Genomic DNA, 15660 nt, shown 5'->3' on the forward strand with positions numbered 1-15660 from the left:
CAGAGGTGACTCTTGGTCTTCCTTTCCTGGGGCGGTCCGAATGTGAGCCAGTTTCTTTGTAGCGCTTGATGGTTTTTGTGACTGCACTTGGGGACACTTTCAAAGTTTTCCCAATTTTTTGGACTGATTGACCTTCATTTCTTAAAGTAATGATGGCCACTCGTTTTTCTTTACTTAGCTGCTTTTCTCTTGCCATAATACAATTTCTAACAGTCTATTCAGTAGGACTATCAGCTGTGTATCCACCTGACTTCTCCACAACGCAAATGATGGTCCCAACCCCATTTATAAGGCAAGAAATCCCACTTATTAAACCTGCCAGGGCACACCTGTGAAGTGAAAAACATTTCAGGTGACTACCTCTTGAAGCTCATCAAGAGAATGCCAAGAGTGTGCAAAGCAGTAATCAAAGAAAAAGGTGGCTACTTTGAAGAACCTAGAATATGACATATTTTCAGTTGTTTCACACTTTTTTGTTATGTATATAATTCCACGTGTTAATTCATAGTTTTGATGCCTTCAGTGTGAATGTACAATTTTCATAGTCATGAAAATAAAGAAAACTCTTTGAATGAGAAGGTGTGTCTAAACTTTTGGTCTGTACTGTACGTGGTCGTAAACCGCTGTTTGGGGACACAGCAGCATTCAGGAGGAAAGGAGCGGTATCGGGATTTTCTAACATGAAATTGTTTTAGGGGCCATAACATTTTTACTTTTTCACCAATGTAGCTGTGTAGGGGCATGATTTTTGCAGGATGGGCGGTTTTTATTAGTATTATTTCGGGGTACATAAGTCTTTTTGATCACTTTTTTATAGCATTTTTGTGGAGGTGAATTGGGTAAAAATGACAATTGTGTCAGTGTTTTTTATTTTTTATGGGGTTCCTCTTGCGGTAAATATGACATGATAATTTTATTCTGTGCGTTGATAGGGTTATGGCGATACCAAATTTATATAGTTTTTTCTGTTTTACTACTTTTTTAGCATAAAATCATTTTTGTGTTTAAAATAAATAATATTTATCACCATATACTAACATCAATTACATTTATATTTTTTCACCAATGTAGTCTGTGTGGGGGCTTGTTGTTTGCGGGACGGGCTGTATTTTTTATTGGTAACATTTTGAGGTACATAAGTCTTTTTGATCACTTTTTATAAAAAAAATTTTGGAGGTTAATTGGGTAAAAATGGCAATTGTGTCAGAGTTTTTATTTATTTTTATGGGGTTTCTTTGTCGGTAAATATGATATGATAATTTTCTTCTGTGGGTTGATACGGTTATGGCGATACCAAATTTCTATATTTTTTTACTACTTTTTCAGCATAAAGTCACTTTTGTATTAAAAATAAATAATATTTTGCATCGTCATATACTAAAGGCCATAACTTTTTTTTTTTTTTCATCAATGTAGCTGTGTTTTTTGTGGCATGGTCTGCAGTTTTAATTGGAATCGTTTTGGAGTACATAAGTCTTTTTCATCACTTTTTATAACATTTTTTGTGTAGGTGAATTAGGTAAAAATGGCAATTGTGTCAGTGTTTTTTTTTTTATAGAGTTCCTCTTGCGGTAAATATGATATGATAATTTTATTCCGTGGGTTGATACGATTATGGAGATACCAAATTTATATATTTTTTAATGTTTTACAACTTTTTTAGCATAAAATCATTTTTGTGTTGAAAATAAATTATATTTTGCATCATCATATACTGATTTGAATAGAATTGGCATTTCGGCCAAATTGGACCAGAATCAAATTAAATCATCTCATATGCTGATCCAGTGATACTCAACCTGCGGCCCTCCAACTGTTGTAAAACTACAACTCCCACCATACCCTGTCGTATGATAGTAGCTGTAGGCTGTCCAAGCATGTTGGGAGTTGTAGTTTTGCAACAGCTGGAGGGCCGCAAGTTGGGCATCCCTGTGCTAATCTTATCCCTATTTATTCTGGATGCCCAATAAACATAAGGATATTGGTTAAATATCTGACACTTTGCAGAAAAAAAATATTTGTCCAGTAGAGTGAAAAGTACAACAGCAGTAATGCTGGCAGCATTTCCATGCATTGTGCCGAATGGCTTAGACGGAGGACAGGGTAAACATGCCAAGTGAACAGCGCCAGCAGCTTATCCTTGTATGTCTTTGGTGATTGTTAAAAGAAGCCCTTGTCTTTAATCATGCTTCATTAGAGACTACAGATGCTGCAGTGGTTACATGAAGGCACTACAAAGCCACGTAACATTGTCTATTATGAAGCCTTGGTATGTTATAGCCTTTCGTTCTAATTATTTCCATGCTGTGAACAAGAACAAATCATTTCAATTATGGTTTTTAGTGCTTTGAAGATGAGAAGGGCTTAAAAAATAAAAGTATAAATTTATTTTTTTAAATTTCATTATAACTAAGAATGCAGGTTTAGTAGTTTCCATTAAAGAAATGCAAGACCATATAAACTTTAAAGAGCATCAAAACATTGCAAAACTTTAGAGAATTCTACAGCACAAAAACAACAAAAAATTGTTTGAGCAGTGATAAAATTCAGCACATAGTGAATACTACGGTATGTACCAGAACTTCATTTTTGTCTCATAAAAGGGTTATTAAACTAAGCAGCAATCTATAGGGCAGCAATCTATAGGGATGGAGACAGCCAAATACAGTGCTCCTCTGTCTCTGCTGAAAGGAACAGCAGGACCCATAAGTAACCACAGCTCTGTTCAAATACCTCTGAAATGGGGGGCTCGAGACCCTCATTCTGGTGATTGTAGGGTTTCCAGTGATCATTTGTTTATCATCTACCCTATAGATAGGTGACAAATGTTTGTTGTGGATAATACCTAACTTTTTTAGGTAAATCAGATTGGTGCACAACTCAGGGGACACAAGTGCACTTTTAACTCCTTAGAGATATCACTAATTTTGATCTTAACCACTTCCAGGACATTTACCTGTTCCAAAATCAACTTTTTTAAGGACCAATTCAGTTCTGAAGTCACTTTGAGGAGCTCACATAATAGAAACCACCCATGAATTACCCCATTTTAGAATCTACCTCTCAAACTATTCAAAACAGATTTTAGAAATGTTGTTAACCCTTTAAGGCTACTTTCACACTTGCGTTCAGAGCGTATCCGTCTGGTGTATGTCCGCTCCTATAATGCAGATGATGGGATCCGTTCAGAACTGATATGTCTGCATTATATTTTAGAAAAAAATTCTAAGTGTGAAAGTAGCTCAGACTGATCCGTCCAGACTTTACATTGAAAGTCAATGGGGGACGGATCCGTTTGAAATTGAGCCATATAGTGTCAATCTTCAAACGGATCCGTCCCCATTGACTTACATTGTAAGTCTGGACGGATCAGTTTGCCTCCGCACGGCCAGGCGGACACACGAACGCTGCAAGCAGCGTTCGGGTGTCTGCCTGCTGAGCGGAGCGGAGGCTGAACGCTGCCAGACTGATGTATTCTGAGCGGATCCGCATCCATTCAGAATGCATTAGAGCAGTACGGATGCGTTCGGGGCCGCTTGTGAGAGCCTTCAAACGGAACTCACAAGCGGAGCCCCGAACGCTAGTGTGAAAGTAGCCTAAGTATTCCATAGAAATTAAAGCAAAATTAGGTGAAATTTCAAAATGTCACCTTTTTTTGCAGATTTTCCATTTTAATCCATTTTCCAGTAACACATCAAGGGTTAACAACAAAACAAACCTCAGCATTTATTACCCTGATTCTGCAGTATGTGGTTGTAAGCTGTTGTATGAGCGCACAACAGGGCTTAGAAGGCAAGGAGCGCCATATGATTTTTGGAGGGCAGATTTTGCTAGAATGGTCTTTGGGCGCCATGGTGCATTTGAAGATACTCTAAGGTACCCCTATAGTGGAAACCCCCAAAAAGTGACCAGATTTTGGAAAGTTCACCGCCCAAGGAATCCAGTCTCACTGCAGGGCTGATCGAGGTCTCAAGACTGGAAAACCCATTGAAATCATTGTTTGAGTAAGTGGCTTACCCCCACTCTCATGCAAGTTCTGCATCCCCTTCAGCATTTACCTGCACGTGGTTTACAATGTAGCCATAGTGCAATTTAATTACAGCTTCCTCTTCCATTCAATTGAATGGGGCAAAAAATTGTAATTACACTGCACCACAGCTACAATATAGATGGTGTGCAGGCAAACACCGAAGAGGACGCTTGCATAAGCTCCTCAACCCCTTTAAACAGTTGATTGGTAGCAGTCTAAAGTGTCAGAAGGTAGGATATGGCAGCTATATTTGGAGGGAAGATAACACGTGCTGTAGATAGGGAGGACAGCATGAACATAACTATTTGCAGGGGGAAAGGCAGCAGCACCCTAGACACACAAATATCATATCCAAGATCTCTATATGGGATCTGTCCACATGAGAAAAGTCTGAAACTAGGAGCGGGTTGCAAGCTCTGAAAACGAATGAAGGGATAAGGCTGCCTTTCTCAAACGTGCATATTTTGGTGTTAGTCAGTGTTTTTCAGCAGTATTTGTAAGCCAAAACCAGTTGTGAAAGCTACAGAGAATAAGTATAAGGGCTCATGCACACAAACGTATGTTCTTTCCGTGTTTTTTGGACGACGGTATGTATAACCATTCATGTTTCCGTATGTCCATATGTCCGTTCCGCAAAAATGCATACGCATTAAGGACAAGGAATGGACTGTTGTATTAGGAGCCAGGTGTTCCATTCCGCAAAAAACGGAATGCACACGGGCGTCATCCGTAATTTTTGGTGGATCCGTGTTTTGCGGACCGCAAAATACATACTGTCATGTGCATGAACATGAACCGTAATGGAAATATCTTCACCTCTTCTATGTTTTGACCAACTCCGGTCTTTGACTTACAAATGCTGATGCAAAATACTGAGCAAATACTGACTGTGTGAAAATGTTCTTAGTGCAACCTTTTTTTCTACTCAAGGTAACTAGTACGAACATATGCAAAAATATTATTTTCCATGCCAAATGTGTCCATAACCTACACCCTTAGCATTGCAATAACTATTCAAAGCTCAGCAAGCAGTCCGGTGTCAGTGATTGCACAGACGGAGGTGCCAGGGGACAGAAAAAAGCATTTTACATATATATTCTTCCTCGGTCAAGTTAAGAAACAAAAAATGTGTCTCTACTGAGAGCAGAGATCATTCAGGAAAAAAAAAACAACAACCACTTCCTCAGTGAACTTCCTCCCATACACATCAAGTGAAGATCGTCTATACTGTATCCATTTTCAATTAATTTATTTATTTTTTGCTACCATTTGCATTGAAATGTGATCTTTTTTATATACAGCCATGAAGAGTCTACTAATTTAATAACTTAAAACTGGAGCCTACAGATTCACAGCAGGCCATGCTGATGATCCACAAACTTTTCTTTCATGCATAGTAGAGATGATTTACACCATTCGCTTGAAATAGGTGAAATTAGCAAAATATGTGCAGAAAATCCAGTAGAATTTCTGCCATAGTGTAAAGCAGGCAATGCATTTAACTTGAAGTAAGTGAACATTTCTCGAGAAATTTTATATAACTGGGATCCCTTAGGCCTAAAACAAACTGGCACAAGGAGTACCTTTACAATACAACATGCAGTGGAACACTCTACGGTCATGGCAACCTCTGTATGGAATTTGAGGTATAGAAATGTAAAGTATATGCCCATAGACTTCTACAGGCAGCAGATTATGGATCCATAGTGCAGGAGTATGTATGAGCCCTTGCTCTTTTTGTAAGGCTTCTTGCACACGAACAGCTTTTTTTTCTGTTTCCGTTCCGTTTTTTGCGTTCAGTATACGGTCCGTATACGGAACCATTCATTTGAATGGTTCCCCAAAAAAAAAAAAAAAAAGGGAACGTACTCCGTATGCATTCTGTTTCCGTATTTCCATTTGGTTGAAAGATAGAACATGTCCTATTATTGCCCACAAATCACGTTCCGTGTCTCTATTCAAGTCAATGGGTCCACACAAAAAAAACTGGACACATACGCAATGTACTCCGTATGTCTTCCGTATCCGTTTTTGCGGAACCATCTATTGAAAATTTTATGCCCAGCCCAATTTTTTCTATGTAATTACTGTAAACTATATATGCCATTACGGAAAAACGGAACGGAAACACAACGGAAACAAAAAACGGAACAACGGATCTGTGAAAAACGGACAGCAAAACACTGAAAAAGCCATACGGTCGTGTGCAGAAGGCCTAAGGATCAGGCTTGGGCTTCCCTTTTCTAACAGAACACTCTGCCAGATCCATTGCCAGCTGTTATCAATGACACATTGGCACCTGAAGGATTCCATTGATTCATGGGGTCCATCAGGTTCTGCTGAGGTGTATGTAGTGCTGAAGGGATCTGCGAAACAGGCTCCACCACAAGTGAGCAGAGTCCTATATTCCTTTATTCCCCTCTGAATTGTAATAAAGAAAAGCTAAAAGTTTGGAGAACTTTAGAAATCATGAAATGTGTGGCTACAGATTACAGTGAAAGGAGGAAGCAACTTATGCAGTATCACAAATAAGCTGACTCAGATGATGGGGTCACAAACTCTGCAGATGTACTCTTAAAGGGGTTATCCCATGACTAATGTAAAAAATGGAAATCACACATCATATAGTACATGACAACCTTTTTCTAACAAAGCTAGAACCAGCCCTGTACCTCACATGGGATCAGAGATCTCCAGATTCATTGCTCTGCTAGATTTATATCAAGCTGGCAGCTCAAGGGGAGTGTCTTTTCTGCTGCAGCTCAGGGGGCGTGTCTCAGCTCTCCCTATCACAGCTCAGGAGGCGTGTCTATGTTCTCCCTATCACGGCTCAGTAGCCAATTGAAGGATGAAACTGAGCATGTGTGGCCATCTCAGTGAGCAGGTCAAAGAAATAAGAAAAAAATAAAAACAGCGGGTGGCACTATACAGATACATTTCATTGAATAACTCAGTGACTGTGTTAATGGTTTTATTACATGCAATTACAAAAGTATTCAGATCCAGGTGCTGGTTTGAAAACTGTAGAATATTTTTCGTGAGACAACCTCTTTAAATCTTATTTGGCCACAGAGTATGGTCGGGTTTCCTGATGCAGTTGTGGAAGCCAAAATCAGGAGTTGATAAGGAGAGAAGTTGTGTCTGTCCTTTTTGTCCTTTTTACATTCTCTCTTTTTATGATCTACTAAAGATTTTGGCTTCCAAAACTGCATTCACAAACCTGACCGTGTGGCCATACCCTTTTGAGAAAAAAATGTTCCACAATTGCTATTTCTGGGGAATGCAAGTATTTACTAAACCAGACATTCACCCTATTTTGAACCACTACAAGCTGTGGCTAAGAACTGCTCTGTGGGAATCTGGTCTAATACACCAATGTGGTATGCTCTCCAAAGGGTTTCTTCTAACAAACCATAAAAAAACACATCAATCTTTCAAGACAGGGTATAGGATACTTAATGCCAGCAAAATAATAAGATACATAATTCCAAACCGATGCTATTAGAAACTATCTGGAATGAGTACAAAACCCCGTCCACGTGCACCGAACTAAACTGGTCTGGGTTTTCAGTGCGGAATCTGAACCAAAAATATGCGACAGATCTGCAACATCTGAAATCAATAAGAGGTTGTCGTACATTTTCAAAACAGCACCTGGAACTGAATGCTTTTAGAACTGCATGTAATTGAACATTTCATATAGCCACTGAGATATTCAATAAAATTTATCTGTATAGCGCCACCTGCTGTTTGTTCTTTATTTATTTCTCTGTCCAATGCAATAACATCGTTGAAGTGGTCGCACATGCTCAGTTTCATTCTTCGACGGCCCCCTGCCATGCCCACTGTGTGTATTATAACATTTACTTCTCTATCACTAGCACAGGTCCTACCGTCAACTAAAGATCACAAGGACCACAAATACAAAAACAAATTAAGAAGCCATATTGTGCTACACCTACCTTCCAACCTGACCCATCATACCCCACTTTACAGGGTTTTAGTGCTCCCACCTCCACTCTTCACAATCAGACTTATCATAAATGTCATCCAGCAGCTTATCCCAAGAATAAGTCAGTCCCTTCAATGCGCCAACTTTTAACGAAGAGTGCACGTGCAGTCACCTACAAAAATGTTTTGGGGGAGAACCTCTATCAACAGTTTGTGACTTAGGCCTCGTTTACATTTCTGTTTTTCACAGATGTGTGCTATCCGCCTCTTCTACGGACAGCACACATATCCACTGATTGTAATGTGTTTATTCACACATGGGTCAGTGGAAACATCATGGAGACATGTACTACTTTGGTCCGCAATGTGGGCCAACATGCTCAATGAGGTCTATGGGATGACATCCACGTTCTGTCAGTGTTTCACAGACCACCGATACGAGATGCTCTGGAAATGACTTTTCAGCGGAGCAGTGTCCGTGATGACACACGTAGGTAAAAAAAAAAAAAGGACATATGGACCAAACAAATTTTCCATGGACGAGGTCTTACAATTTTTATCTGATGTCCACTGTGTTCTTAATGTCTTACTGCTTTCTTAGGGCTCATGCATGTGATTGGCCCGGGAAACACAGTCTGTGTGTCTGCCAGATCTCCTGGGCCGACCGCGGTTCCCTTGAAGTGAACGGACTTTATCCTAATGTTTTATGAAGCAGCCAGTTCATATCTGATCGTAGATCTCATACACTGAACTCACATGATGGTTGAGTACAAGAGATCTGCGATAAGATATGACCTGGCTGCTTCATAAAATACTATGATACAGTCAGTTGTGGTTGACCCAGTAAATCCGACAGACACAAGGATCATGTTTCCCGGGCCGGTCGTGTGCATGAGCTTTAAACTGTTGTAACTGTCAATAAGGCCGGGTTCACATCACGTTTTATGCCTCCGTTTGACGTACACATTAGAAAAAAAAGGAAACAAAAACGTAGCACACCATGTTCTCGTATCCTGCAGAGTCTGACGGAACTCTATGGTGAACTGATGCCACTGTATGGCATCAGTCTGAGGCATCAGTTTATCGTATATGTTTTTACGTTAAAGGGGTTGTCCGGGTTCAGAGCTGAACACGGACATACCTCCATTTTCCCCCCGGCAGCCCCCCTGACTTGAGCATCGGAGCAGTTTATGCTCTGATGCTCTCCTTTGGCCTGCGCTAAATCGCTCAGGGTAAAGGCATTTTTAGGAGTTCCGGTGACGTACCGGGGCTCTCCATGGGGCTGCCAGGAAGCCCGGTGACGTCACCGGCACTGATGGGCGGGCTTTACCGCTGCCCTAGCCAGTAAAACGGCTAGGGCAGCGCTACAGCCCGCCCAACAGAGCGGGTGACATCACCGAACACACTGCCGGGCGGAAGTTTCCGCCCGGCAGTGTGTTATGATAAACAAAAGAGCCCGTGCCCTGCTCGATCTAGCGCAGGGCAAGGGAGCGCATCGGAGCATGAGATGCTCCGAAGCTAGCCTCAGAAATGCTGCTGGGGTGAAAATAAGGGTATGTACGGGTTCAGCTCTGAACCCGGACAACCCCTTTAAATAGATGAGAAAAAAACGTGATGTTAAGTAATGCATGTAAAAGTGCGTTATTTGCATGTAGCACTGCTGCAGAGTTTTTTTTATTAATTCTGCTGTATCTATCGCAAAACTTCTGAAAAAATGCATATTATCACAATTTTTTTTTTGCGCAGGTTTAGGAGTCTGAAAGTGGTAAATAATTGTGCTGCATTATTACTTTTACTTTTCAATATTACTTATTTGTGTTATATTCATCCACTTCTATCATATGAACGTAAGTAAAAAAAAAATCTGATAAATTCAATGTTATCAGGGATATCTACTGTAATTTGGACAATCCCATTTTGTTAGAAGATTCACCCGGTAGAATTTACAAGAAGATTCACCCGGCCATAAACTAATCACAGGGTGGGACCTTCTGTGATCAGCTGTCTACTACGGGGGAATCTGGCAGCAAGCGTTTAAATCCACTGCAATGGCATTGCATTAAACAGTGGCCACGTATGTTCAAGTCACCTGCAGTGCCACTACATTAAACGGTGGCCAGGTAAATCATTGTATTGCCAATATAAAGCATGGACCTCCTGACCCTCATCCAATAGATGGGGGTACTGAGCAGGGAAACCTCACTTACTCGCACTGCACTTTAGATTTTCTTTTGCAGATTTTCCAGCTACCGGTAATCCACAGAATCTGAACCAAGCCAAAGAGTATTTTAAAATTAGTTTTTCTTAAAAGCATGTATGAACGACATGTTTTAGAAAGCATTTATCCTCATATGGAAATCATATATCGCATTTCTTACTAGTTTTTCTGACTATAAGGCCTCATTCCGTTTTTCACTGACGTGTGCTTTCCGCATTTTCCACAGGCAGCACAAGTACCCATTGAAATGTGTCTGTTCACATTTCAGTATTTTTTTTACTGACCATGGGTCTGTAAAAAAATGACGGAGACATGCACTACTTTGATCCGTGATGCGGACCAAGCACGCCCATAGAAGTCTATGGTTCCGTGAAAATCACGGACACACCACGGATGGCATCCATGGTGCATCCGTTTTTCACCGAAGACTGATAGGAGATTCTTTGGAAATTAATTTTCAGCTGAGCAACGTCATTGACACACGGGTGGTAAAAACAGACACACAGACCGACCACAGATGCTTCACGGACAGCTTCACTGATGAAACAAGTACGCTTTTTTCATGGACGTGTCACTGACACGGAAATGTGGTAGAGGCCTAATTCTACAAGCTGTATTCTGCCTCCAATAACTTTAAAGAAGGCCAAGTGAAATGCGTGTGCATGCAAAAAAAAAGTGTTCTACAAGTCATGTCAGTACCGGTAAGTACCATTACATAAAGGCAAAATGTATAAATTTAGGGGGTCATTTCAGGTCAGAAATACGCCTATATTAGGTGTATTTCTAGCGCACATTGCAGAGCAATTTTTTTTTTTTTGCGTCGCAATCTGCGACTTTTCCCTGCTCACGCCAGGTCTTAAAATGTGGGTGTGGCGGGGAAGGGGGACAGGCCGGCAGCCTCAGTCATCATTTTCTATGCCTGTTAGAAAATGGTCTAAATGGAAGCCACAAAGGAAGCTGGCTTACATTTAGGGTTCATTCACACGTCCGCAAAAGGGTCCGCACCCGTTCCGCAATTTTGCGGAACGAGTGCGGACCCATTCATTCTCTATGGGCCCGGACGTGAAGCGGAGAGCACATTATGTGCTCTCCGCTTCTGCATTTGCGGAGCGCGGCCCCGAACTTCTGGGTTTCGGCCCCGAACTTCCAGTCCGCAGCTCCGCAAAAGATAGAACATGTCCTATTCTTGTCCGCATATGCGGACAAGAATAGGCATTTCTATAGCAGGTGCTGGCCGGGTGTGTTGCGGATCCGCAATTTGAGGGTCCGCAACACACCATGGACGTGTGAATGGACCCTTAGACTGGTGCTGGATACCACAAAGTTATGTAGAGGCCGGCGCCTCTACATAACTTCAGCGGATCCACCACCAGTGCAGGAGCTTATTAAGTCTAAAACGCCAGTCCTAATAAATGACCCCCTTAAATTTGATATATATATCTAATGTGATCTTCTGTCAGCTTCACGTTTAGCAGACCCATCTTTGGTACACAGAAGTGACCACAAAGGTGTCACCACAATTAGAACAAATGTCTACATCTAGTAACAATTATACCACCTGCAGAGTGTAACCACAACCAATAGTTGCAGAGGACATACCCGTAGGAGGACATGACGCAATGCTACAAAACAAGGTTTGTATTTTTGCACAGATGTTGGATTAATTCAGGGAAAGTATATGTCCAAAATATTTCTAAATTCAGTTTTCCTCACACAGGTGCTTCAGAAAGCAATTTGCATTGCAATTTTAGGCCTCATGCTCATGACCATGTCTATATTGCAGTCTACAAACCACGGATACGGACACCTTCCGTGTCCAATCTATATTTTTCTCACTACCATCACTATTGGATACAGGTGCAAAATGCGGTCATGTGCATGACCCCAAGCCTGTTAGGTGGAATCCATAGGACATCAAGTGAACAGGTTTACCATTCCAAGTCACGTGGACTTCAAAACCTATTGTTGGAATGCTTTCTCGCGCCTGCGGACATAATGTGGAAGTAAAGGCAACAACTCATCCATCACAGCCTCTGTCAATCATGCTAGGAAACCTCTGTGCCTATTTGTTGGCTTCACCCAGCTTACTACAGCCGCCACAAGGTCAGCCCATTATAGTCATGGGACGACCATGTGACTACCTGGAAAAAGTTGAGCAAAGCCATCAGAAGTTCCTTGCGCTACTGCCCCTATATTCTAGTGGTCCTGTTGGTCAAATACTGGCTGCAAAGCTGAAAGCCACCATCCTCTGTCTTGAGACAACGCCTTTAGGTGCTGGGGTTCTTTCTCCACTCGAAGGGAGTGGTGTTGTTGTCCCCTGCCAACCAGGTGGACTGTGGCGCCACTGTGCAGGGGAAAATCCAAAAGATCCTCAGTCCCTTAAAGGGGTTTTCCGAGATGTTAATACTGATGACCTATACTCTAGATAAGTTAACAGCATCTGATCGGTGGGAGTCTGACAGCCGGGGCCACCGCCAATCAGCTATTTGAGAAGGCATCGGCGCTTGCAGTAGCTCCACAGCCTTCTTACAGCTTTTCCTAGGCCGAGTGATGACACGTTCATCGGTCATGTTGCATAGCACTGTATGGGGCAGAGCTGCAATACCAAGCACAGCTGCTATACAATGTACGGCACTGTGCTTGCTCACAGGAGCGCTGGTGCCTTCTCAAACAGCTGATTGGCCCCCCGCCGATCAGATACTGATGACCTATCTTGAGGAAATAAATCTTGGAAAACCCTTTTAATGCTCATGATTAACAGGGATCCCAGAGGTCATAATGTTATAGCATATGCCAATGGGAAGGGTATATAAATGGGTATTCCAGTTTTATAAAGTGATGGCATATCACTTGGATAGTCCATCATTGCATGATCGTGGAGGAAAGAGAATACGTGCTGCGTCCTCTTTTAAATTTTACCTCGCACTGTGGCCGTCCCAATTCACTAAAAATAGAGCCATGCTGCATTTTCGGTGGTCAGGGTAGCGCTGTGCAGGGAAAGACAGTGAAAGGGATATAGTAATGGACTACAGCTGTGGCCTATTCATTTTCAGATCAGTAGTGGTCCCAAGCTGTATAACCCCTATCCAAAGGGTTAAAGCCGCCCGCCAGCTGCTGCTCTCCTGCATCACACAGTGGTTTGTCCGCCCTAAATAAATCAACGTATTATCTTGTAGAAACATGTAAATATTTGTCCAGCATACAAATTACATGCATGCAAAATGGGAAGAGTAAACACATATGCCGAGCGCCATGCAAATTGTAACTCTTCTGCTTTAACCGCTTCATCACCAAGTTGCTAAAAAAAAAAAAAAAAAAGGCAGACAGCAGTAAAGTGCTCAGGGATGTATAACCATTAGGCCATTAATAATTAGTCTGCCACAAAGCAGCAATAACAGGAACATGGTAAAGACGTAGACAAGATAACCGGACAAAAGTCATTTAGCTAGAAAATACTCACTCCTGGTCGTCTTAGAACAAATGCAAGATCTAATGCAAACCTGCCAACGGCGGGTGAAAAGGAGTGCAGATTAATGACTGTACACAATAGCGTGCAGACTGCAAACAGCTGAAAAACACAAGGTAAATATGCTTTGTGCCTTTAACCCTTCAACGCTACACGTCCCCTTAAAGCGACTATGGGAAAACTAAACGTAAGTGCAGTTTTGCAACATGTATCTATATTCAGATGATATTATGCCCAATATATCCATCCTTCCATCTACCCTGAATATTTACAAACCTTCCAAAGACAATATATCCATCCTTCCATCTACCCTGAATATTTACAAACCTGCCAAAGAGTTGTGGCACTCATAGTCAAACAGGATGTTGAAATCCAATTCATCTTCAAGGCTGTCTTGAGGGTGACAACTGGCCAAGAGGTCAGGGTCTGGGGCTCGATCGGTGTAGCTCATCTCTATAATGTATTTTACAGCTCAGCTGTCAAGAAGACCAGGGATCCGAGGATTCCCCTTCTTAAAACTTCTACGGAATTCCCTAAACAACTTTTAATCCGTGGAAAAACAAAGCCTTGATGATCCTGGAGCTCATTTGGAGGAGCCTTTAAAATGTGGCACTGGTACAGACGATTGGAGTAGGATGGGAGAGGCTCCCGGCAAAGTGTCCAAAAGTGATGGCTGGCTGGAAGACAGGCACGGTTCAGTTCGGCTCGGTGACAAGAGATCACAAGTGTGTGAAATTGGCAGAAGTACAGAAATAGCTAGTACTGAACTTCCTGCTCAATACAGACACCTGCTATGGAGGGGCGTGTTCTGCAGCCACAACTGGGGAAGCGAGCGTGTCAGCAGCCGCTGTCACTGTGACACTGCCCCTGGCACAGAACAGGAACAACATAATCTGCTAACCCCTTCACACTGAACACAGAGCCAAGGTGTCACTGGCTGCTGCAAAGGAACCATAGAAAAGTCTACTGGAAGCTATGGGGAAGGCCGATATCACTAGACATACTGTGCTGTGGCTGATATATAATAAAAACAAGCCTAGCTCACCGCTGGGCCCTGTAGTTCACGTAATTCCTCTGCTGTAACGAAACATTTTTGCACGTTCGTGCTGGAGATATGACGTATATGAGAGTATTTGCTTGTGAACAGATAAATAAACCATTGAGAGGAGGAAACTGGGACCATAAGGTCCAGAACAGGGAGGCCTTTTGGATTCTGAAGTTGCAGACCATAGCCTAAGGGCTTGTTCACACAACCGTTTTTTTTAGTGTTTTGCAGTCTGTTTTTAACGGATCAGTTTTTTGTTTCAGTAGTGTTTCCGGTTCTATTCCGTTTTTCCGTTCTGTTTTTTCCGTATGGCATATACAGTATAGAGTAATTACGTAGAAAAAATTGGGCTGGGCATAACATTTTCAATAGATGGTTCCGCAAAAACGGAACAGATACGGAAGACACACGGAGTACATTGCGTATGTGTTCCATTCTTTTTTGCGGACCCATTGACTTGAATGGAGCCACGGAACGTGATTTTAGGGGCAATAATAGGACATGTTCTATCTTTGAACGGAACGGAAATACGGAAACTGAATGCATACAGAGTACATTCATTTTTTTTTACCAATCAAAGGAACGGTTCTGTATACGGACTGTATACGGAACTCTAAAAACGACCCGTATACGGAACTCAAAAACCGTTCATGTGAACGAGCCCTAAACCTGTGATGGCTAACCTCCAGCACTCCAGCTGTGGTAAAACTACGACTCCCAAGATGTACACTTGCTTGCTTCATAGAAATGAATGGAGCATGCTGGGAGTCGTAGTTTCCCCACAGCTGGAGTGCCGGAGGTTAGCCATCACTGGCCTAAACCTCCATTAAAACCTGGCATATTTTTACTGAATATATATAAATATATATACTTGGACTGGAAGAGCTGATCAGGACAAGGTCCTGTTTTTGGCACCATCTGTGATTGTAATGAGTGCCTTGTGTTTTTAA

General features: G+C 41.9%; 1 protein-coding gene across 8 annotated transcripts in view; it reads right to left on the minus strand.

Moving 5' to 3' along the window:
* The window catches only part of NFATC2 (nuclear factor of activated T cells 2), a 139137-nt gene that overhangs the window by 103416 nt on the left and 20061 nt on the right, over positions 1-15660 (minus strand). For 2 of the 8 annotated variants that reach the window (XM_044297589.1, XM_044297591.1), the window contains exon 1: positions 13993-14442. The exons of 3 other annotated variants lie outside the window; for them this stretch is intronic. In XM_044297589.1, the coding sequence (XP_044153524.1) occupies positions 13993-14116 (124 nt within the window). In that variant the 5' untranslated portion in view covers positions 14117-14442. Of the gene's footprint in view, positions 1-13659; positions 13768-13992; positions 14444-15660 lie in introns of those variants that run through there. 3 more of the 8 variants (XM_044297590.1, XM_044297596.1, XM_044297593.1) reach the window with 3 other exon arrangements.

Source organism: Bufo gargarizans, chromosome 6 (genome assembly GCF_014858855.1).
Source record: "Bufo gargarizans isolate SCDJY-AF-19 chromosome 6, ASM1485885v1, whole genome shotgun sequence".
Lineage (NCBI taxonomy): Eukaryota > Metazoa > Chordata > Amphibia > Anura > Bufonidae > Bufo > Bufo gargarizans.